General features: G+C 45.2%; 1 protein-coding gene across 6 annotated transcripts in view; it reads right to left on the minus strand.

Moving 5' to 3' along the window:
• The window catches only part of LOC140196800 (fibroblast growth factor receptor 3-like), a 207,529-nt gene that overhangs the window by 73,778 nt on the left and 108,063 nt on the right, over positions 1-25,688 (minus strand). For all 6 annotated transcript variants that reach the window (XM_072256603.1, XM_072256608.1, XM_072256604.1 and 3 more), the window contains exon 3: positions 1,522-1,791. In XM_072256603.1, the coding sequence (XP_072112704.1) occupies positions 1,522-1,791 (270 nt within the window). The remainder of the gene's footprint in view (positions 1-1,521; positions 1,792-25,688) is intronic.

Here is a 25,688-nt window from a genome sequence, read left to right on the forward strand (position 1 = left end):
GTAGAAGCATTTTCAAGCTATATTCTCTTTATTTTCCTTCTGGGGACTGCATAACAACAGGAACGTTTCTGCTTTTCTTATTTGCATTTCACTTACTTAAAAGATTTGTTCAGATGGGCGTTTTCCACTGAGGTTGGATGAGACTAGAATTAGAGGTAGTAGGTGTAGAGTAAAGGTGAAATATTTAGGGGGAACCAGAAGGGGAACTTCTTCGCTCAGAGGGTGGTGAGAGTGTGGAATGAGCCGCCAGCAGAAATGGTGGATGTGGGTTCAACTGCAACATTTAAGAGAAGTTTGGATAAGTACATATGGATGGGAAAGGTATGCAGCCCAGGTGGAGGTCGATGGGACTAGAACACCTTTATGTGCTTTATTTTACTTTAATCGTTCCTGATACCCGGTGAACGAGAAGTCTTTGGGGTACTGCAAGTCTGTCTTCGTTGTTGCTTTGCTGCACGCTTGAGTGCTTGGCGGTGGGTGCCAATGCTTTTTTTTTGCCGGTGGGGGGAGGAGGGATCGTTGCTTGCTGCTGCTTACGTGCGGGGGGAAGGGGGGAGCTGGGGGGGTACTTTGGGGTTCCAACATTTAACTGTCATTTATTCTTTGGGGCACTCCTCTGCTTTCGCTGATGTTTGCGGAGAAGAAGCATTTCAGGATGTATATTGTATACATTTCTCTGACTTAAATGTACCTTCGAAACCTTTGAAGTCTGGGCCACACCGGAAAGGCTAAAATTTATGGTCCATCCCTAGAACGACATATCAGACCATTGCAGAGCTAAAAGTGGATCACATCAGTACAGGTCTGGAGTCACATAAAAGCCAGCTCCATCATGGCCGTTAGCCTCCCCAGCACCGAGAACATCTTCTAAAGAAGCAGGCATCCATCAAGAAGGACCCTCACCATCCAGTTCGTGCCCTCTTCTCAATACTACCATCAGGAAGGAGGCACAGGAGCCTGAGGACGCACACACAACACTTCAGGAACAGGTCCTTCCCCTCCGCCAGCAGATTTCTGAACGGTGCATGAACCCATGAACACTACCTCACTACTTTGCAGCTTACAGTAATTTATATGTACTGCACAGTACTGCTGACGCAAAACAACAAATTTCACAACGTCTTTGATAATAAAACTGATTCTGATATTAGAGGTTTCCTTCCAAAAGAATATAAGAATATTCTTTAAGCAATATTTAATAATGCATAAAAAGACCGATGAAACAGATGAGTTTTCATGGCAATCCAACAGATTTGCAGGTTAGATTCCTCATTCTCAACCTACCACTGTTCTGAGTACATTGTCTGGATCATTAGAGTATGTCTTTGGAAAAATGGACAGATGTCTAATCACTTCATCAATGTAGCTAATAGATTACTTCTTTACTCTTCCCAATATGGTGAAGGTGAGGTTACCTGTGATCTATGAGGGCTGCCTGCAGGTCACTACAGGATTATTTATTAACATCATTGGGCAAGTTTATCACCATGTGCTCGGGGAACTGTGACTGTCAACACTCACCGGTGACTTTGATTGTGAAGTTGCTTAGGATCTCATTGGTTCCCCAGAGCTTACAGGAGTAGACTCCAGAATCATCGTAGGAAACGTTGATAATCTTCAGCCACTTCTGACCTACTTGGGTTGTGTTGTTGGGGAGGATTCGGAGTCCATCTTTCAACCACACTAGAGCCAGTGAGGAGCCTGGAGAATTGCAAGACAGGTCCAGGGTGTCCCCATTGCTGAGAATGACCTCCTCCAGAATGGTGCGCTGGTTTCCCAATATGCCTGTTCCTGAGGAGGAAGCAGTGACATTTTAGAAGCTTGTTTATTGAAACATTTAACTCTAAAGTTACCTCTTCCTTCTGCTAACAATTAGTCACATTCAAACAGTCTAATCTGCCCCACCTAAACCCCGTAAGTCAACTTGATTGATGCACTACATTGATTTAGAGTTATATTTTTTAGAGATACAGTCAGCAGTAGGCCCCTCCAGGCCAGACAGCCCATGCCATCCAATTATACCCTCATGACCAATTAACCTACTAAACTGTACATCTTTGAAATGTGGGAGAAAATCAGAGTACCCAGGGGAAACTCACACGAACATGTGGAGAACATGCAAACTCCTTACAGACAACAGTGGAATACAGAACAAAACAGAAACAGACTTTTTGGCCCAACTCTTCCATGTTGACTACGACACCTATCTAAGCTAATCCCCATTTGCCCACTAGCACCATATCCATCTAAATCTTCCTCCTCCATTTGCTCCCCTTCTCGGAGCTACTCAGATCCAGGAATCATATGGAGATCCAGGAATCATATGGGTATCCAGGATCTATCCAATCCCAATGCAGAATCCTTGCCAACATTTAACACATGATAAAGAAAATATGAATCCGTTTCTGCGCTGACGGTTTTAATCAACAGGCAAGCTTGCACTCGGACCTTTTTTTGCTGCAGAAAATGGCTATAATGCCCTAAGAACTGCTGCTGGCAGAACTATTTGCATTGACTGTGACTGCAGTTGGATACAGAAGCCACTACCCTGGAGGTTCTGTAGACGAAGTGCCTGCCCCCTGAGTTACGGGTGGTGAAAGGGAGCCCTGAGAGATATACTGGCTGTTACCTGGTAATGAGAACTCACTGCCTCCATCTTATCTCCCAAGATACTTCCCATGTCTTTCTCGCCAACTCTCTGCCGAGATGTGCTTCACTATTTGCTCGGAGTCTAACAGATGCATTTAGCCAAAGTCCATGGCTTCCAGTCATTGCCCCATGATGCCTAATGTCAGCTCAATGAACCCCAGCTTCAGTCAGGGCAGCTACAGCCCCCGGGACTCAATAACAAACAGAGCAATTACAGGCAACTACCATCTTCTTTTTACTCTCTCCCCCCCCTCCCCCAGATGTGGCTGTATCTTTCTATTTTCTTTAACTCTCTCTCTCACACACTGTGTATTTTAAAACAATTGTTAACTCGATACACTTATAGCCCGTGAGCCAGTAGGGTTGGTTGGTACCATCTGAGGGGAATAATGCTCATTGTGATTTTTGGCAAGGTATACATCTCTAGAGTTAGAAAGTATGTGATAGCATTGTACCAGTGGTAGCTTTATTACTTCAAATAAGTAATCACTTTTTGTATATATTCCATATTAACATCAGTACGGCAGAAAATGTTACTCCACCCCCCAAAAGGTAAAAAACCTCATCTGGAGAGATTTCTGGAGTTTTATTAATGTCATGATATTTTCCATATTGTTGTATCAAATCAAAACAATCTTAAGCTTTTGTCAGAGAATACAGAATTACAGTACAATAATTCAAATGTGGGGTTCCACGCGGCCATAACCTATGCCCCATTTGGTTGTAAAATGAATATATTTAATCAAACATCAAAGTTGCTGGTGAACGCAGCAGGCCAGGCAGCATCTGTAGGAAGAGGTGCAGTCGACGTTTCAGGCCGAGACCCTTCGTCAGGACTAACTGAAGGAAGAGTGAGTAAGGGATTTGAAAGTTGGAAGGGGAGGGGGAGATCCAAAATGATAGGAGAAGACAGGAGGGGGAGGGATGGAGCCAAGAGCTGGACAGGTGATAGACAAAAGGGGATACGAGAGGATCATGGGACAGGAGGTCCGGGAAGAAAGACGGGGGGGGGGGGGGGGGGACCCAGAGGATGGGCAAGAGGTATATTCAGAGGGACAGAGGGAGAAAAAGGAGAGTGAGAGAAAGAATGTGTGCATAAAAATAAGTAACAGATGGGGTACGAGGGCGAGGTGGGGCCTAGCGGAAGTTAGAGAAGTCGATGTTCATGCCATCAGGTTGGAGACTACCCAGACGGAATATAAGGTGTTGTTCCTCCAACCTGAGTGTGGCTTCATCTTTACAGTAGAGGAGGCCGTGGATAGACATGTCAGAATGGGAATGGGATGTGGAATTAAAATGTGTGGCCACTGGGAGATCCTGCTTTCTCTGGCGGACAGAGCGTAGATGTTCAGCAAAGCGGTCTCCCAGTCTGCGTCGGGTCTCACCAATATATAAAAGGCCACATCGGGAGCACCGGACGCAGTATATCACCCCAGTCGACTCACAGGTGAAGTGTTGCCTCACCTGGAAGGACTGTTTGGTGCCCTGAATGGTGGTAAGGGAGGAAGTGTAAGGGCCTTTTATGTGATGTGGTCTTTTATATATTGGCGAGTACCCTTACACTTCCTCCCTTACCACCATTCAGGGCCCCAAACAGTCCTTCCAGGTGAGGCAACACTTCACCTGTGAGTCGACTGGGGTGATATACTGCGTCCGGTGTTCCCGATGTGGCCTTTTATATATTGGCGAGACCCAACGCAGACTGGGAGGCCGCTTTGCTGAACATCTACGCTCAGTCCACCGGAGAAAGCAGGATCTCCCAGTGGCCACACATTTTAATTCCACTCCCATTCCCATTCTGACATGTTTATCCACGGCCTCCTCTACTGTAAAGATGAAGCCACACTCAGGTTGGAGGAACAACACCTTATATTCTGTCTGGGTAGTCTCCAACCTGATGGCATGAACATCGACTTCTCTAACTTCCACTAGGCCCCACCTCCCCCTCGTACCCCATCTGTTACTTATTTTTATGCACACATTCTTTCTCTCACTCTCCTTTTTCTCCCTCTGTCCCTCTGAATATACCTCTTGCCCATCCTCTGGGTCCCCCCCACCTCCTTGTCTTTCTTCCCGGACCTCCTGTCTCATGATCCTCTCGTATCCCCTTTTGCCTATCACCTGTCCAGCTCTTGGCTCCATCCCTCCCCCTCCTGTCTTCTCCTATCATTTTGGATCTCCCCCTCCCCCTCCAACTTTCAAATCCCTTACTCACTCTTCCTTCAGTTAGTCCTGATGAAGGGTCTCGGCCTGAAACGTCTACTGCACCTCTTCCTACAGATGCTGCCTGGCCTGCTGCGTTCACCAGCAACTTTGATGTGTGTTGCTTGAATTTCCAGCATCTGCAGAATTCCTGTTGTTTATATTTAATCAAAGACGGCTTTCCATACTTTCATAATCTATTAATAATCATAATTTTCCAAGTCTTCCACATCTTCATCTGAACTTTCCACACTCTCTGAGGTGGAAGCCTGGTTCTCACAGTCTGCCATCTACACATGTCAGTACACCTGAGGCCACTTGCAACACACATACATCTTGGGAGTGAACATTTTTTTTGGACAGTTACAGGCCAGTAGATCCAGGACAGCATCGGGTGCTGGCTGGCCTTCCATCCAGTGCACTGTCAACTGTTCAGCTTCCTCTTCTCTCTCCATCTTCCATCCTCTGCCAACAGGGCTTGGCACTTGTGGGTCCTTCTCCAAACATCTTCTCCATATACCAGCCTGGTAGTTGGCTCGCTGTGCATGTTTTGTTAAGCAGTCCTTGCATAATGGGAGTTGATGACTTTCGATTTCACCTTTTTTGGCACAGAAAAGGTGATACCAGAGCTCATTGACCTTGGTGGTCGATGCTTTTGGGCCATACTGGAGACATGTAAATGCCTCCAGTTTGTCCATCAGTTCTAGGGAGAGGTCCCGTTCCTGACTCAACTCTAAGAATATGCCCTGAGTTTCCCTGTTGCTGGTCTGAAGTTTTAGAGCACTTGTCTTCCCTTTGCCTGTAAAAGCGCTTACCGTGTCACATCCCGTATATGCATGCAACCCGATGAGAGCCCTACAAACCTCTATGCCAACAGTGGCAACAACCTTCCTGGAGTCTACAAGCCATGTACGGGTTCTAGTGTCACACCTCTGGAAAAATGAGGCCTCAATCCTGTCAAAGACATGATAAAGACATCTGTCTTCTGAGCAGATCACTACAGATTGGTATCGCTCTCTTGTGGCATGGGCAGCATGGAGAAGTAGGCGGCCATCTGCTTCTTCTTGTTGACACTGAAGAGCTAACACCTCCTCACTGTCTTGAGATGTGATTCTGTAACATTTCTCATTCACAGTTGCATACAGAATCTTCTCCTGTAGCTTTGCTCTGTACTCCGCCTTCCTCCATTCATGGACTATGAAGCTAATGAGACTATTTTTGTTACTGACTTTGGTCAGAAGCTCCTCCACTGCCTCACCATCTGTGTGTCTGTGATACCTTGCAACTCATGACCAGTCTCTTCACCCCGTAGAGATCTTTCACTATTCTTGATAGAGTTCTCCTTGTATGTGTCGAACACAACATCTATTCTGCTACTCTGACTGCCTTCCCTCAGAGTCATACCCAGAATTGTTGTGGCAACATCTCTGAAAGTAACTTGATCACCTTTCACTCTTTGGACCAAGTTCATTCCATCAACCACTGTAGCAGAGTTTCCTGGGAGTTGCTCTTCTACTGCTACACTTTTCTGCAAGGTTGTGGCTAAAGTAGTTTTATTTGTCTTTCTCAGCAATGGTCCAAGGGGATGAGAAAGGATATCCTCCATACGTAGACTGCGTCCTATGACTATAATGCATCCAAACAAAGACCTGTCTGCTTTCACGATGATCGCCCTCCCATTTGATTTCACTTCTCTCTTCTTACACATATCACTGAATGTTTTCAGCTTGTTGGTTTTCATTGGGTCATGGAATTTCTTTGCTGGTGGGTCTTCCTCTAGTCTCTCATCCTTGAAGGTTGCATAGCATTGCTCACAATCTCATATGCCTTCATCAGGTCAGAGGCAATGTCCTTGGGGGCTGCCTTTGCCGTAGAGATGATAATGAGGTTCCGCTTCTCTGCAAATGGGTTGACCCATTCATGTACAAGGCTAACCACTGCTGAAACTGCTTCCTCATCTTTCTGGATTCTTGGCTGCTGTAGCTCCGCATGACAAAGCTCTGATTTGTTGCCTTGCACCATCTCCCTTAACTGTCCCAGGAATGTACTGCGGTGCTCAGCTGTTATGTAGTAACACTGGATAGCTCCAGTGCTCAGGCTGAACTGTGATGTGCCTCCAGGAGTCCATGTGTCTTTGTTCACTGTGGCTTCAATAGCCTGGTCCATAGGGATCTGCCCAAAGGGGTTGTTAGTTGACAGCTGCACTGAGAATTGGCCTGTCTTGAAGGCCTCATACAGAGAAGGATTCTTCTCTGGGAGGTTCATCATCTGAGCAAAGTAAGGGGACAGGTACCTGGCATAATTCATCTTACCATAGGCAAAGCACCATGGATCATGATTCTTATAGCATGAAGGGGCAACTCCCAGTCCCCCTCACAGAAAGCTACCACCGCTGCAATGCTATCACATATTTTCTAGCACTAGGGGTGTATACCTCCCCAAAAATCACTATAAAGATTATTCCCCCCAGATGGTACCGATGGCCCAAGTTTGGGGTTCTGACTCACAGACTATTATCAGGATAACAACTGCAGAGAGGGTGGGAGGGTGGGGAAATCAGACGACTGTCGCCCTACCACAGACATTCTCCAACCTCCCATCCTCTCTGCAACTTAACACACTTGTTTCATTACGTTTCATTTTGTGATGAAGGGTCCTTGACCTGTAGATTCAACTCTGTCCTTCGCCCTGCTAGGGCTGCACAACCTGCAAAGCACTTCCAACACTCCCTATCTTTGCACTGAAAACCGGCCCCATATGATCTTCAGCGATCACGGGGAGGGTAATGGGGAAACAGCAAACGAGGAGAAAGCATAGATCACATTTACCTGCTGTGCAACTTGATAGGGCAATTATGAAGGCGTGCGGTGTGTTGGCCTTCATTAGTCGGGGGATTAAGTTCAAGAGCCGTGAGGTAATGTTGCAGCTCTATAAAACCCTGGTTAGAACACACTTAGAGTATTGTGTTCAGTCTGGTCGCCTCATTATAGGAAGGATGTGGAAGCTTTAGAAAGTGTGTACAGGAAATTTACCATGATGCTGCCTGACTTAGAGGGCATGTCGAATGAGGATAGGTAGAGCGAGCTAGTGCTTTTCTCCTTGGAGCGAAGGAGGATGAGGGGTGATTTGATAGAGGTGTACAAGATGGTAAGAGGCCTAGATAAAGTGAACAGCCAGCATCTTTTTCCTCAGGGTGTCAATGGCTAACATGGTGGTCATACTTATAAGGTGACTGAAGGCAAGTATAGAGGGGATATCAGAGGCGAGTTTTTATACACAGAAACACACTGCCGGGGGTGGAAGTAAAGGCAGATACATTAAGAATATTTAAGGGACTTTTAGATAGGCCTATGAATGAAAGAAAAATGGACATCTATGTGTTAGGTTAGATTGTTCTTGGAGTAGAATAAAAGGCATCACAACATCAGGGCGAAGGGACCTGTACTGTTTTATGTTCTACGATAGGCTGCAGACTATCACAGAACTTCTGCTGTTCTATGATAAATTATTTTTTTTTGCACAGAGTGGTGAATGCGTGGAATACCCTGCCAGAGTAGGTGGTGGGGCAGATACATCAGGGGCATTTAAGCAACTCTTAGGTAGGCACCTGGATGATAGAAAAATGGAGGGTTTTGTAGGAGGGAAGGGTTAAATTGATCTGAGAGCAGATTGATATGTCAGGACAACACTGTGGACCAAAGGGCCTGAACTGTGCTGTAATGTTTCATGTTCTAGGTTCTGTTTTATGCTTTATGTGAACATGTTTAATCACCTAATGGAACTGAGTCAGCTGTGTTACTACAAGGTTGACCAATCCCAGTTTAACAGCAGTAGTGTAAATAATTTGTTTCAGTGGAAGAGATTTGGTTTTCCAATAAATGTTAATTTACTGCCATGCTGCCGATGGCAGGCGCTCATCTGCTGGATTGCACACTCCCACTTGTAGTCCACTCCCGTACATCACGGCATAAGAGTGCGCGTTGCAACAGATCTTGAATGCATACTGAAGTCAAACAGCTCACGTTTGAAAAGAACAGACACCGCTTATTGGCACCAGCACACTCTACTTCGGGCCTGATATGTGTCTGGGTAAGGGTGGAGGGGAAGTGGAGCGATTGTCAGGCAGAAGGAAGAGCCTTACATCATTATATATGTTTAAGCAGCACTAAACATTTCGAAGGAAAACGGCTAAAAGCACATCTGTCAACATGTATTCACCAAGCTGTATATTTTGGCCCATATGTTTATACAATCCAACAACTCAGGAATACGCCTAGACAAAGGCAAACAAATAAAATGGAGAGGTAACATAAAGCTGCCTTTCATTCAAGCACAATTTCCCATACACAGCAAACACACTGTCATTGCATTTTGTATATATTTTCTTAACAGCAGTAAGTGCTGGCTTGAAAGGGTACAATTCTGTTCTGCATCAAACGCTCAAATATTTTTTATTTACTGGAATACCAGTGCATTAGAAAAACAATTTTAATTTCGAACGAGTCCTCTTAACTCTGACGCACAGCCGGAACAGCCCAGGAGGCCAGCGTAACTGGTCATCCTGACAGCAAATGGCACGAGTGGCAGTCTGGGAAAGCCTCTGACTTGCACCGTCCAAAAGTGCACTATCGTACACAGGGCCGCAGTACGCGAAAGGGGAAAGCAGAGAGCTGCCCACATACTGAGGACCAGAATCTGAAGTCGCTGAGGCGACATCTTTCTTGTGCTAGTTCCAGTTTCCTCAGCTGGTTTGCTGGTTTGTTTTGCACATACAAAGGTTCATTGAATTATGCCCCCCCCCCCCCACCACACCCCCGACTCCTTCACCGGCCCCATCCACCTCTCATTCTCTGCTGACTATTGTGTGTTGGCGACATAAGCCCAGCACTGTTGGCCTTGTGATGGGTTTGGTACTCTATCACTCACCCAGCCGTAATGTTTTCAGCCTGCCCAAACAACATTTCACATTCAGAATCGGAAATCAGGTTTATTATCCCTGATATATGTTGTGAAATATGTTGCCTGTAGCAGCTGTAGAGTATAATACATAAAATATACTATAAATTACAATAGGAAGTGAGAAATTTATTCATCCTCATTTAAAATATACTCAGAGGCCCCTTTATTATACATATCTGGTTGTTAATGTAAATATCAAATCAGCCAATCATGTGGCAGTAACTCAATGCATACAAGCATACAGACATGGTCAAGAAGTTCAGACCAAACATAGAAAGGGGAGAAAAGTGTGATCGAAGTGACTTTGACCATGGAATGATTGTTGGTGCCAGATGGGGTGGTTTGAGTATCTCAGAAACTGCTGATCTCCTGGGATTTTCACACATGACAGTCTCTAGAATTTACAGAGAATGGTGCGAGAAAAACAATAAACATCCAGTGAGCGGCCACTCTATGGGCGAAAGTGCCTTGTCAACGAGGGAGTTCAGAGGGGAACAGCCAGACTGGTTCAAGCTAACAGGAAGGTGACAGTAGCCATACGTTACAATGGTGGTGTGGAGAAGAGCATCCCTGAATACACAGCGCGACAAACCTTGAAGTGAATGGGCAACAGCAGCAGAAGAGCACAAACAGGAGGTACCTAATAAAGTGGCCACTGACTGTAAATTTAAATCTGAGCTCTGAGATGTCATTCCTTCCTCTTCCCAATTAATTTTAGTAATGCTGCATACACTCTTAGTCCTCTTATTTAACAAAGGATGTACAGGTCGTCCCGGGGTTATGAATGTCCGACTTATGGGCGAAGGTTTGGAAGATGTTGGACACGTGGCCAAGTGGTTAAGGCGTTCGTCTAGTGATCTCAAGGTTGCTAGTTCGAGCCTCAGCTGTGGCAGCGTGTTTGTGCCCTTGAGCAAGGCACTTAATCACACATTGCTCAAGTCTGTGCGAGGAGTGGCGCCCCACACAGACTTCCAATCTGCGCCTTGTAAGGCATGAAAATGCTCGACGCAGGCCTCTCACGGTCTGAGTCGACGTTCCCCTTTGGAAGATCGGTGCAAAGGATTTTCCAGCCGCTAAGGAGCTGCAGGAATCTTCATCCATGTGAGAACTCCGTTCAAGGAGAGATTAGGATCACGTTCTGTCTTCATACAGCATCGGTGAAATAAGCCAGTCCTTTATTCCACACAGAGCACAGACATTACTGAATATGGTTAATAGTTTTTCTGCAACAACAATAACATCGCTTCTTGCAGTAAAGTCTGAATGGCCGGGTTAAACTAAACGTGGCCCTTGGGTGGCCTTCATTTTCACTGGAATATATTGTCAGGTGGACGCATTTTCAACTTACAAACTGGGTTACAAATAGTTATCAGGAACAGAATCCTGGGAAAAACACATTGGATTAGAAACAATACAGAAGACATTTCATGAGGCTAATTCCAGGGTTAAGGGGAATTCTTGTCACAAACGGCTAAATAAATTAGACGTGAATTGAATGGAGGATAAAAGAAGTAGGTGATTTTATTGATATGTCTAAAATCCTAATGACGCATGACAAAGCAGGCACCAAGATGTTCCACGGACATATTTTCCACAATAGAACATCGAACAGTACAAGATTGTTCCTCCTTCCCTCCCTGAACCCACAGGATCAGGTTCAGATTCATTTATTTTTATTGCAAGTACATCAAAACATCCAGTGGAATACGTCATTTGCGTTAACAACCAACACACCCAGGGGAGTGCCAGGGCAGCCCCGCAAGTGTCTCCACACGTTCCGGTGCCAACACAGCATGCCCACAACGCTCAACTGAACAACACAGAACACAAGAAGCAACAGAGCTACAACAACAAAATACGTCCTGCTCCTCCCTCTCACCCACCTAAACAGGCCACAGCTGGAGGACGGAGATGGACAGAAATGACACTTCCCTCCTGGTTTTGAGTCTAGCAAAGGCAGGGTGGCGGGGGCTAAAAAGTAGAGCTATGAAAAATCCTTTCCAGTTCAAAGGCAAACAATCTGCCAAAAGGACGGAGTTCCTTTAAAACCCAGCACACGTCAAGCTCCAGCTCTGAGACTGGGAACTAACTGTGACAAAGAGAAGATCAGCCTGGGCAAGGAGCACTGGGGAGATGCTACTTACACAGAAGCTAACTTTGGGAAACGCGAGTTTCGGACTCTTTTTCTGCACCTGCCTTTTGTTCCTGTTGTGGGGTCTGACAGCCACCTCCCACACGCAAGCTGCGTGGCCACTTGGAGCAACAAAGGGTCACACACGGGGGAAAGAACACATCAGAGTGTGGTATTAGTAGCAACAGAACATGCTTCACTTCCACTGGTGTGATAGGTTTCACCCAGACTGCAGCAATTAACTTTTATGGACTTCCACTGAATTACAATTCAAACTAAACAAATGCAAGCCTGTAAAAGGTTATTATATTAGTCTGGGGGAATCAACTATATAATCTGCAACTGCGTCTGCGGCTGGCTCTGGTTTTGTGCTTTTTAAAGGCCATAGCCTAGTGCCTGAGGTTTGGTAAGGAAGCCTTTCATCAACCTTAATGTCCCCATCCCCAGCCTTCATTATTCCCCTCCTGTGAGGCCACAGATGCTGGAATCTGGAGCAACAGTATGCTGGAGGAACTCAATGGGTTGAGCAGGAATCATCGACATTTCGGGTCGAGACCCCACAGCAGGACTCAGGGTTTACAACCAAAGCAATGGCAGTTTCTTCCCTACTCCCCCGCAAAAGGGTTCCTCCAGCTGAATGCTTGCTGCCTTACCACAGTGTACCCCAGCTTTAGAAGCTCTTAGTCTGCCATTCCTCTGCTAGCACACTACACAGTAACACACAACATGCTGGAGGAACTCAGCAAGTCAGACAGCATCTATGGAGAGGAATATACAGTCAATGTTTCAGGCCAAGGTCCTTCTCGTTGTGAAACGTCAACTGTGTATTCCCCCACAACATGCTGGAGGAACTCAGCAGGCCAGGCCACATCTATGGAAAAACAGTAGTCGACGTCTCGGCCCGAAACATCGACTGTACTCTTTCCCATAGACGCTGCCTGGCCTGCTGAGTTCCTCCAGCATTTTGTGTGTGTTGTTTGGATTCCCAGCATCTGCAGATTTTCTCTTGCTTATATGTTCCCCCCTCCATTTTGTGTGTGTTGCTCAAGGCTTTCAGCATCTGTAGAGTCTCTTGTGTTTATAGAAACATAGCAGTTAGGAGGAGGCCATTCAGCCCTTCCCAACATGCCTGTTTACCCAGATTTAATACTCTGTCCTGATGTTCCCTTGTCTGCTCAAGCTTTTGCCAGCATATGTTGGTCAGTTTCAAATGTTACTTGAAAACCCCTCTTGTGAGAGTTAGGCATTTCCTGCTGTTAATGGCACTGTACTGAAACACATTATCGTTATAGCTTAGACCAGCCAAACCCGGGATTTGAAGGGAGGTTTATGGAGAATTTTGTTGATAGGACAGGAAAAAGATTAAAGACCAGGTCACATGTACATAGAAAGATCAACATGTACAGCAAAATGGTCATTTGCATCAGTGACCAACACTGTCTGGCCGCAGTCTACAAGTGTCACCATGCCCTTCAGTGCCAACGTAGCCTGCCCACAACATACCAACCCATACGTCTTTGGAATGTGGAAGGAAACCAGAGCATTTGGAGAAAACCCAAGCGGCCACATGGAGAACATGCTTACAGACAGCAAAGGGAACTGAACCCCGATCGCTGATCGCTGTGATAGCGCTACGCTGCCATGCTGCCCTAAAGAGGGGTGGGGGCAGGGGTGGTGGCGGCTCGAGGTTTATCAGTGAGCTCATTGTCATCGGGTTGGCGAGGGTGGAACTTGGCCTCCGTCGCTGCCTGCCATCCTCCGGGGCCCAGCTGCCCGTTACAGCTGGTGCGTGTCAGATGGGCACAGCTGTTCTGCTGGGAAAAGGGATTATCGGCACCTGTGGGAAATATTCTGTCACATGAAGCAGATGAGGAGAAAAGACCGAGGTAGTTAAACGTGGTGAAGATGCAGAAGATTTGAGCTCTCTGAGTGATAGTGGACAAGGTGAAGCCCATGCTGGTGCTCCCAGGCTTGCCAAGGTGCAGAGAGGGTCCAGGTCTGGACCATCCCTGTTTTACCATGGGAGAGCACAGGGTGGGGGAAATAACTGGCAAAACATTAAAACTCTGCATCAGAATCAGGTTTATTATCACTGAATTATGTTGTAAAATTTGTTTTGTTGCAATAGTACAGTGCAATACATTAAAATTGCTTTAAGCTACAATAGTAAAGTATTAAACTCTGCTAACTTCTTCACCTCTTACTGAGACATTCAACGGTGGAGGGAAGGATTTGGGGAACAGGGTGTGTGGCTTTGAAGCTGAAACCAGAAAACTGGGGTTTACACAGTCAATCCACATGGTAGCAGGTCATTTGGCCCACCAAGTCTGTGCTAACCATCAAGCATTCATTCCAGATCCATCCCATCTTATTCCACAGACTCTACCACCTAGCCACACACTACAGGGCGATTAACAGTAGTCAATCAGCCAGTCAACCCGCACGCCTGCGGGATGTGGACAGGAACTGGAGAAACCATGGAAAACTTCTCACTGGAGTGTAGGACAAGGTTCAGACTAACCAGTTTGATTAGGAGATCCCGTGTTAGAGAGCAGGATGAGCACTCAGTCAGGGTCAAAGTAAATTTATTATCAAAGTACATATATGTCACCATCTACTACCTTGAGATTCATTTTCTTGCAGGCATTAGAAATTATGAAAAACTATAAATAATACTGAGAACATTGGTTTTAGAGTCCTCGAAGTGAGCTTGTAGGTTGTGGAATCAGTTCGGAGTGAGTGAAGTTATCCATGTCGGTTCAGGAGCCTGATGGTTGAAGGGTAATGACTGTTGCTGAACCTGATTACGGAGGAGGCTAGTGGTCAAACACCCAGCACTATCTCAGCAGTACTATAGGCATTTCTCTATCTCCAGTCTGTGCTAAACAAAGGTTCACAGCCATAGGGAGCTGAGAATAAACCTTCTACCTCTCCAATTACAAACTTGGATTGGTTCCTCAGGAGGGTCAAAGGTTGAGGGAAGACCTGTTCATAAGACCATAGACATAGGAGCGGAATTAGGCCATTCAGCTTCACCATTCAATCGTGATTTTCCCCCTCTCAACCCCATTCTCCCTGTAATCGTTGGTGCCCTTACTCATCAAGAACCTATCAACCTCCACTTTAAATATACCCAATGACCTGGCCTGAACAGCAATCTGTGGCAATGAATTCCATCGATTCTCCACCCTCTGGCTAAAGAATTATCAGAGGCATAGATAGCAGATGGAGTGTTTTTCCCACTGGAGGGTACGGCTTTAAGGTGAGAAAGGGGAAGTTTAAAGGAGATTCACACAGCAAGTTTTTTTTTCCTCAGAGAGTAGGGTGGTCAGCCAGGACTTGGTGGTTTGAAGGCCTGTCTTCATCCTGAATGATTCTATACCCTTGCTGTAAATCTGTTGAATTTGCAGTGACAAGACCTGCAGTATAACTGTAATTTGAGAGCAGAAGCGAGGCATAACCAGTCAGTGCAGCTTCAGCATCTGTCACTTGTTTCAAAGCCCTAATGAAGCAGGCAACACACAAGATCCATTGCACCCACTCAGAACCTCCGGTACGCTTATCTTTCACATGCTGTGCTTTGAGAGCCTGTCAAATACGCAGACACCAAAGGCACTTTACGGTGACAGGGGTAGCCACTTAAAACCACTGTGCAGGCACTCTGAGGCACGGACATCCCATCCACTCTTCATCTCCATGTCTGTTTCTACTTGAGGGAGAAAGCCAGATATCACACAGAACGCAGAGAAATGGCTCCATTTTCAGCCAGCTTTGCCTGCTGCACACTGGGAGCTCTACCATTTGCACAGACTCCAAGAAATATAAAATGTGGAAAGAGGCAGTTCTGTCCATTGAGTTTGTGCTCACCACCCATTTATACAAATCCCATAGTTTCTTCTTTACGCATTCTTGTCAACTTGCCCCTGATTCTACCATGAACTAAACACTAGGGGCAACTTCCTGTGCCCTAAACACACACACACACACACACACACACACACACACACACACACACACTTACTTCACCTGGGGACCACAGGGCCTTGAGAGTCCATATGAATCAGAGAAACATCAAAAAGTATATCTGCCTTCTGTTCATCACCCAAAGCTCAGGAAACTTAACAGGCAGATGCCATGACAATGAGATTTCCAAACCTGCTTGCTTCCCTTCCTCTACTAGTCAGCATAGCATGACCTTGAGTGAAACTTTTTCCAGGGATTGAGCCAAAATCATTTGAAACGGGGTCTGCCTCTGTGTGCATGCAAAACTCTGTTAATAGTGCGGCATTTGAAACACCTTGGTTTCCTATTTAATTAACCAAGTGAAAAATGAGAATATTGTAGCTTAAACCACAAACTATTTTGTTTTTTGTTCGTTTTGTAGTTACACCATCATCTGAGGGCTCTGGAGCTGGAGCCCAGGACTGAAGGCCCGGACCCGGCCTGTCCTGAGGTTGGAGGCCTGGCTGTCGGTGTGAGGGTGTGAAAGAGATTCATTTAGCTGTTGTTGTCTTGTGTCATTTTGTTGTTGCTGTTGCTGGTGTTGTTTTGCTGAACATACTGGGCAAGCTATGTTGGTGCCAGAATGTGTGGTGACCCTTGCGGGCTGTCCCCAGCACACTATTGGGTGTGTTGGTTGTTAATGCAAATGACAAAATTTCACTGTATGTTTTGATGTACATGGGATAAATAAATCTGAATTTGATTATGTGCAGCAGAAAGGAAATTGCAGTCTGGTAATTAGCTTGATTTTTAATTTACCTTTTGTAGATGCAGCACATCCAACCTGCCCATGTCACCCAATTCCATCCCTGCGACCAATTAACCTACAAACCTGTATGTGTTTAGAATGAGGGAGGACACTGGAGCACCCAGAGGACGTGCTTTGGTTGTGATAACTTCCATGGTCAAATACCCCAACTTCAAATTGGTAAATGGTTTATTATTGTCACACATATCAAGATACGATTGAAAACTTGGTTTTGCTTGCCATCCAACAGGAACACTGCAGATGCTGGAAATTCAAGCAACACACATCAAAGTTGCCGGTGAACGCAGCAGACCAGGCAGCATCTGAAGGGTCTCGGCCTGAAACGTTGACTGCACCTCTTCCTAAAGATGCTGCCTGGCCTGCTGCGTTCACCAGCAATTTTGATGTGGTTTGCTTGCCATCCACACAGATCAGTTCATCACATCAGTGCTTTGAGGTGGTACAAGTGAAAAGTGTAGACAGAGTCCATGGAGAGGTGGCTAGATTCCGTCATGTGCTGAGCTGTGTCACAACTTTCTGCAGTTTCTTGTGGTTACATGCACAGCAGTTGCTGTACCAAGCTCTGATGTATCTGGATAAGATGTTTTGTATGATGTGTCTATGAAAATCTAAATCAGGGGATAGACATTTTAAGAAGCAATAGTAAGAATCCAGCAAATAACTGACACTTTTGGCAAGGGATACAAAAGAGAAATTGAACAGAAAAATCTGACGTAAAGATATGGTCTTGACTTGGATCTTCCAGAGTGCCACATTTCCACTTCTTCAACTGTCTGGTAGTGAGGCACGTAATGAACAGACACACAAGCTACTGAAATATGAAACTAGATACAATTGCTCTTTAGTATTCCTAAAGAGTGTCTTTAGCATTGCCTCCCCCTCCCCATCCCGATTCATGTTCCTGAACTTTGGTGTTTACGTTGTGAAATCTGTGGCCCATTACCCACACTCCTCCCCCATAGTGAACCACTGAAAAAACAGCCATGTGGTAAACAGGACAGCACTGTGGAGATTTTGAGAATTTTTCCTTCATCAGGGTGAAAAAAAAGGAACCCACTCTCCAGTAAGTTACTCATGGAAATATGTGCATTTTTTTCCTGATTGGTGTCCTTTCAAAACTACCAGCTGCCTTCAGCAGGCCTGGATTCCATGCTTGGAGCGGCAGCTAAAATCCATCCTTCCGACCTGCGGCAAAGCAACTCCAAATGGAGCATTTCCCTCATCCTCAAAAATCACACACCGAAACACTTCCACCCACCTGCGTGCACAATCGGAAGCCAGCAGAATTAAGGGCATGGGCACACAAGGGAGACAGGAATAGAAGAAAAGGCTAATACAGGCTAAGAGGGATCGAGCAGAGCACGAGTGCTGACGCAGAGCAGCTGCTGTGGATGTTAATTCTATATAATCCCAGAACTTCACACATCACTGGCACGAGGTCAACAACATGAGGTCTTGAGCCACCAGATAACAGGAGGCGTGCAAGCGATATAAGGAGGTACCATTTTTTACCTATTCGTTTAGATTTTTTTTGGGAGGGGGAAATCTAGGCAATGCAACAAAGGCCAGTACCTATTGTCCATTCCTAATTCAAGATTTTATTGTCATTCTTCAGTACATGAATGTAAAGGAGAACGAAATGATTGTTACTCTGGATCCGATGCAGCGTTAAAAACAACACAATAAGCATAAAGAACACAAGGGGGTACAATTTCTTTCCAAGCCTCTGGGCCCTTACCCGAGGTCAAGGACACAATAAAAAAAATACTAAATATAAATGCAATCCTATAAAACACAATGCACAAATAACTGTTACAAGCACAGAATGATTGAATGTACATAGGTGATGTGTATGTAGTGGGGTGGTGGGCTAATTGCTTTTTGTACGAATGGCCTGCAAGATCATTTCACGGGAAAGAGTCATATATCCCTTTCAGCCTACCCAAGTCCACGCTGGCCATCAAGCGCAACTGATTCTACATTAATTCCATTTTTACTCTTCCTACAATGTCATCAGATGCTCCTAGATTCTACCACACATCTATATATCAATTTACAAACGCAAGAGATTCTGCAGACGCTGGAATTCCAGAGCAACACTTCCAAAATACTGGAGGAACTCAGCACATCAGGCAGCATCTATGGAGGGGAATAAGCAGCCGACGTTTCGGCCCCACACCCTTCATCAGGGCTGGAAAGGATGTGGGGGAGAAGCCAGATAACTTAAGAGTGCTCAATTAACCTACCAAATGCACATATCTCCAAGATGATGGAGGAACCTGGAGCACCTGCAAGGAGTCCCAGGCAGGCTCAGCGAGAACTGCAAAATCCATATACAAACAACACCCTGGGTCAGCATTGAACTCAGATTTTTGGTGATATGGTTAGTGGTTTTAGCTGTGTGACTGTGCCGTCCAAGCCAGGTCTGAGCAGCCAGCAAAGGTGATACCTTGGGACAGGGCGGGAGACGCTGGGTAATTTCTCTGTGTCATAAACCGGCCGTTGGTAAGAAAAAGGGTTGCATTGCCACAGCACCCTTTGCCGCCTCTGGCCCTCTCAAAAGAAGCCCTTTCAAAGAGTGGGCACTGCAGTACAGCAGCGAATGCTATGCCGTGCACAACAACTGCTGGGCACAAACAATCTGAACCCCGCTGAGACGTGTCCAGCTGGTCCGGAGTTGGATCCAGTATCTGTTGTGTGGTTACCAGACAGCCTGCAGCCGTTCCCTTGAAATGCACACAATCCAAACAGCTTCAGCTTCAGATGGAATTTTTATATTTTGGTTACCAGTGCTCACTAAAGATTTCAGTGACTGCTGTGAAACGGTTAGTCACAACCTCTGCTGATAATATTGCAATGGTCCAGTGTCTGTGACTCTGATGTTCAGCTGAGACCAATCAGGATAGAGGAAATGGTTGCGATAAGCCAGTTAGATCCGTGCAAAGGGACACTGCCCATGGGTCAGATTGCCTTCCTGAAAGAAACTTAAAAGTTATTTTTTTAAAAAAAGACGCGTACAAGCTGTATTGGTAAAAGTTGAAGCTATCATTTAGCCGAATGCTACCAACTGACTTCAAGTCCAAGTGAAGGGCAAGAGTATCATCGTGTGAAGCTGGCTTCTTGCACTGGATTTCGGAATTCATAAACCAGAGGTCGGAGGGTCTTAGTTTCCTGGACTTGCACTGCTCCCAACACTCACCCACCCTCCTATGCCCCTTCACCTCCTCTCTCACCAACACCACATACACTGGGACAGAGCTTCTGATCAGTAGCCAGGAACATATCTTGGCCAGAAGACTAGTTAAGCTGCTGACCAACACTTTTGAGTGGATCTGCAAGGAATCTCAGCAATGCCAGAGAAACATGCTCTGGAGGATTTGCCTGACTGAAATCTGAGTGCCAGACTCCACAAGAGGCCAACATCCACATTGGCTTTCAGTGGGAACGAAGGGAAAATCTGACTCAATTGTTGTGTTTGATCAGACACCCGGTGGGGCGGGGGGGGGCCTTCAAATCCAATGCAGAAAAGAGATCACATTCCAACAGGGAGCTGGGTTGCCTCGAGCCATTGCTCAGAAATGCAATCATTTGTCGATTTATGTCGCGCTTTGAACATGGCAAAAGGTTCCAATGCAGGCAAGAAGCAAATCAACCACAAGTTCTGATCCACATGGAGCCAAATCACTATGTTGCCTTGCCAAAGGAGGTACAATTTCTTTCCAAGCCTCTGGCCTTTACCCGAGGTGACAATCATCTCAAAGGATTCTTCTTGGGAAATGTGTGACCATCAGCGAGACACACAATTATCCAGGTGGTAATACCTTTGGTAACATAACAGGCTTCTTTAATAAAGGTTGTGTACCTCTTTAAAGAAGACAACTATTCTTGGCATATACTACAACAATGCTTTGGGGAAACCTTCCAAAAAGACTGCCTCTGTGTAGAAGCTGCCTGCTTATCTGGGAGTAGGCAGGCGGGAAAGAAATGCTCTCCCTCTTTTTTTTTCCTCTCCTTATTACTTTACCTTATCTGGCTGTCCTCCAATATCTTGGCAAGTCTTAGAGCTATTCAACAAGAAAACAGATCTATCAGCCCACCAAACCCACAGCAACCTTGTACTTATTCTACATCCTTCTCCATACAATCATTTCCCTTGCTTCTATCACTTAACTCTCACAGTGGCCAATTACTCTGTAAGCCTTTCCACTTTTGAGAGAACGTGGGAGAGAGGATGCAGAGGAGACTTACCAGGATCCTGCCTGGACTAGAGAGCCTGGATAGGATGAGCGAGTTAGAGTTTTCCTCTCTTGAAGAGGAGGAGGATGAGAAGTAACTTGATACGGGTGTGCAAGATTGAGTGGAGAGCCAGAGACCTTTTCTCAGGGCGGAAATACAAGGAGGCATCATTTTGAGATGATTGGAGGCAAGTATAGAGGGAGTGTCAGAGGTAAGTTTTGTACAGAGAATGACGTATGTGTGGAATGCACCGCCAGGGCAGTGGTAGACGCAAATACTTTAGGGGCATTTAAGAGACTCTTGGATAGGCACATGGATGATAGAAAAATGGAGGGCTAAGTGGGAGGGAAGGGTTAGATTGATCCTAGAGTGGGTTAAAAGGCTGACACAACCTCATGGGCTGAAGGGCCTGTACTGTGCTGTAATGCTCTATGAAACTGAAGCATCTGGGAGAAGCATGCACTGCCACAGGGAGAACGTGCAAACTCCACACAAACAGTACCAACCAGAAGTCAGGACTGAAGCCAGTCTGCTGGCGCTGTGATGGAGCAGCAACCAGACATTCTGACACACCTGTCTCCTCCCTCAACCTGGCGCTGGTAGGCAGTAGGGGCACGCTGTCTAGGCTGTCTGAGAGTCAAGTGCCACTTCAGAATTGTCACCACAAACCCCAAACATAAGCTGACACTTCTCGTCCAGCAGTGAGGGGCTTCTGCATTGTCAGCAGGTAGTACCTGACACATCACCTGCTCTCTGTCACCTCGCCGCACAATCCATTCAGCAGAAGCTCCACCTTCCCACCCGGGTGAGTCTGAAAAATCCTCCAAAGAAAAGGGCAACTTTCCACATAGAATTCTCCATCATTAAGGATCTCTACCACCCAGGACATGCCCTCTTTTCACTGCTACCTCAGGACGGACGTACAGGAGACTGAAGACACAAAATCAGTATTTTAAGAACAGCTTCTTCACCCCCGCCACCAGATTTCTAAATGAACCCATTAGCACTACCTCACTGTTCTTGCTCTCTTTCTGCACTACTGGTTTTATTTTTTAATCCCTTATTGAAATTTATGGGATATTTAATGTACTGTATTGCACAGTACTAGCACTGCAAAACAACAAATTTCAGGACCTATGTCAGTGATGATAAACCAGATTCTGGTCATGAATAGCCTGGCATCATCTACTCCTCAACCAACAGCAGTGAAGCAGCTTATCCGATCAGTAGCCCTTGCTGTCATTCCTACATTATAACAGTGATCACACCTCAGAAACACCACAACTCAAGGACATGAAACAATTCTTGTGAGAGTCAAGAACTTCCCTCCATCTGTGCTGAGGGAATGTCCTCAGGAAAGGAGAGACTGAGGAACAGAGGACAATTTTAAGAATAACAAACTAGAACTTTTGTTGCCAATCTCTGAGAGAGAGAGAGAGAGAGTTCATAGATTGGGGCCAGGCTATTCTCACAAACCACCTGCCCCCAGCCTACTTAGAGCCAATGTGGTTGAGAAATGAGAGCTTAACTCTCTGTTTTATCTTGGACTCTCCAGTTTCATGTGAACGAACGTCACGTGAAATCGGAGAATCCAGGATAAAACAGGGGGTTGAATACTCATTTCTCAACCAGAGGCTCTAAATCCCGTCTCATTTACTGCTTTGAAACTTTTAACAGTTCCTGCCTAATCTGTGTTTAATGGAGATCGGCTGGATGTAAATAACTCAAACAGTGTCCTTAATCTAACAATATCTTGCAAAGACTTCATGGAAATGAGGGAGCAGAGGAAGCTGATCTCAATATAGATGAACTCTGCAACATCTAGTGAGACACGGAGGGGAAAGTGGAGGTTAGCTGAGTTATCGGCAGCTTCGCTGATGTTGCTCTATTTAAAAACAAAACAGCCCACCTCTCTAGATTGGAATGGTTCAGATTTAGTCATGTAGCTCTACCCCCCCCCCCCCAACTGAGCCTCATCTATCACTAGAACAAAGACTGGTCTAATTTCGCCATGGTAACCATACTGGGCAGTCACTTAGAAAATGGTTTAAGTAGTTATCTTTGGTAGTACTGATGGAACCAATTACCGCACACATTTAACACAGATACCAACCTCTTAATTTCTGCCTCAAGAGAATTTTTGTGCTCAATTTTAAAAAATGTTGGTTTAAAAGTCAAAACGTGCTCTGGCATTTCTAAATGTTCATGTTTATGCATAATAATGGATGAATAACCTTTGGACAAAGGTGGTAAACTGTGCTGTGCATGTTGATATTCTTGAAGGACCAGGTGACTGGTGGTCAGTGTGGGGGCTAGAGGGATCAGATTATCCAGGACAGTGGAATTCGAAATGCAGCGAGAAACCAAATTATGATCGTTCCAAGATACATACTATAATCCAGCAAGTCGTAGTCATAGTCATACTTTATTGATTCTGGGGGAAATGACTATGAATGACTCAATGAGGAACTCAGGAGTCTTTCTGGAAAGATGACATAAAATGGCCTGAATGTTTCATCAGAGATACTTGTAGAAATTTGAGCAAAATCAAATTGTTGCCTTTAATTGAAATGTTCCGCTTATTGCTTTAATTCGTTCTAGTGTTTTGTCTTTATCTAGTTCAGATTTGTTAGGGTACATTAGGGTAACTGCCCCTGTCAATAGCCCTCCAATGGAACATGAATAAATCTGCCTGTGGAAGAGTGTGCAACATTACCAAAATAAATTTCCCTGAATGTGATAACATCACCTGCTGGGTTATGAGGTGAAGTGTCAGACATTATACAACGCAGAACTTACGGAAGAAAAATGGTTAGCCCAGATTTGTCGGGATTAATAGTAGAATGACTTTATGATCAAACTGTATCCTGGCTCTTCTATCTGCTTGGCTGAAGGGACATCAGTCTCTGGGGTCTAACTGAGTTTCTGGAAGCGAACATTTGAAACAGAGTGCTTTCTGGATTACAACCTGACTGGACAAAGGGAGCACCTCATTGTCACAAACTGCCAATTGAATACAAGCTTTGCAATCAGTTAGATATTGGGTTATAAATTCAAGTAAGAGTATACCATAGTTACAAGTTTTGAACTGATTTATGCAGGTGAAGGGACCCGAACTGAGACATCCACTGTTCATCTCCCTCCATAGATGCTGCTTGACCCACTGGGTTGTTCTAACCCTTTATGTGTTGCTATTTTTGTTGACCTGACGTCCCAGACAGAAACCTTTAAAGAGCAATGGCAGACTTACCTGCTTTCTTTAGTTCCTCCATATTCTTATAAACGTCTTGCCTTCCAAGCATCTGTTCAATTCCCTGTTGTAAGTTACTTATGGTACTCACTGGCTACGTTTAAAATACTTCTTCACGTTCTGTCAGATTCTTTAGGTTAAGAACATGGGCTCACAGTTTTGCAAAAGATCTACCCATGTCATATTCCCCTCTCTGTACTATTACATCTATGTGTCACTTCTTTCCAGATTCTAACATCACAGATCCTTTCCCACTCTTTGCCCACTTCTTAGACAGGAGTAACTGAGATGTTAATTGTACTGCTAGCCTTTCTAATACTACCCTGTCATAGGCACAGAAAAATCTTAAACATTTAAAACACTCAGAATTGTTTATATTGGATGGCTTGCCCCCTTTCCATTGAAGTCATTGTAAAATTGATAAATAATTGCACGGGAACAATTACAACTTGGCCTTTCATGAGTCAAGACTTGTTTTTTGCCACATTACTGAAACTCAGCAAAAACCTTAATGGATTGTTTATGCAAAGAGAGAAAGGGATTTTGAAAAAATGCTGGAAGAACCTGAACTCCATAGAAACTTAATCTTAGGCTCATGATGTCCAACAATGTATTTTACTCCCAAAACAGCTGAAGAATAATCAATGCTCTTATGTGGTCACAGGGAGTAAATCTGGGTGGAGTGCAAACACTAATTCACATTCTTCTTGGTAACTATATTGGCTTAGCTTGATCTCTGGGATCTCCATAATAGATGTGGAGATCCCAGAGATCAAGCTCGTCTTAGAGTCATATAGCACAGAAACAGGTCCTTCAACAATACTGGTCCACAGTGACCAAGATGCCCTGTCGGAGCTAATTTTTCCAGCATTTGGCCCACAACCTTCTAAACATTTCCAATCCATGCAGCCCAATAACTGCCTTTTAAAAGTTGTTACTGTACCTGCCTCAAAGGCTACCGCTGGAAGCTGATGCCAACCCTTTTTTTAAAAAAAAAACTTAATAAAAAGCTCATGTCTCAGCTTTCTGATTGGTTAAAAGTTGCACACTGATAATGATGCCATGTCTTATGAAGGATGTTGACCAATGCATGCTTTTCCTGAATACTTATCAATTCTCTTCTTGCCCTCAAACCCCTTTTGAGCTGTCCACGTTCCTCCATTTCTGGACACCCGAATATCCTCGGATTTACTACACATCGTTAGTGCTCATGCCTTCAGCTGCTGGAATTCCTTTCCTGAACCTCGCTGACTCCATAAAAAAGCTCTGACCAACTGTTCTGATGTGGCTTGAGCACAATGTTTCTATTTTAGGTAAGCTCCCTGTGAAGGGAAACGTCTTCACTCAGAGGGCCGTGAGAGTGTGGAACGAACTGCTAACGTACGTAGGGTATGTAAACTCAATTTTGAGGTTTAAGTGAAGTTTGGATAGGTACGTGGAAGGTAAGGGTACGGAGTACTATGGCCCCAGTGCAGGTCGATGGGAGTAGG

Source organism: Mobula birostris, chromosome 4 (assembly GCF_030028105.1).
Source record: "Mobula birostris isolate sMobBir1 chromosome 4, sMobBir1.hap1, whole genome shotgun sequence".
Classification (NCBI taxonomy): domain Eukaryota; kingdom Metazoa; phylum Chordata; class Chondrichthyes; order Myliobatiformes; family Myliobatidae; genus Mobula; species Mobula birostris.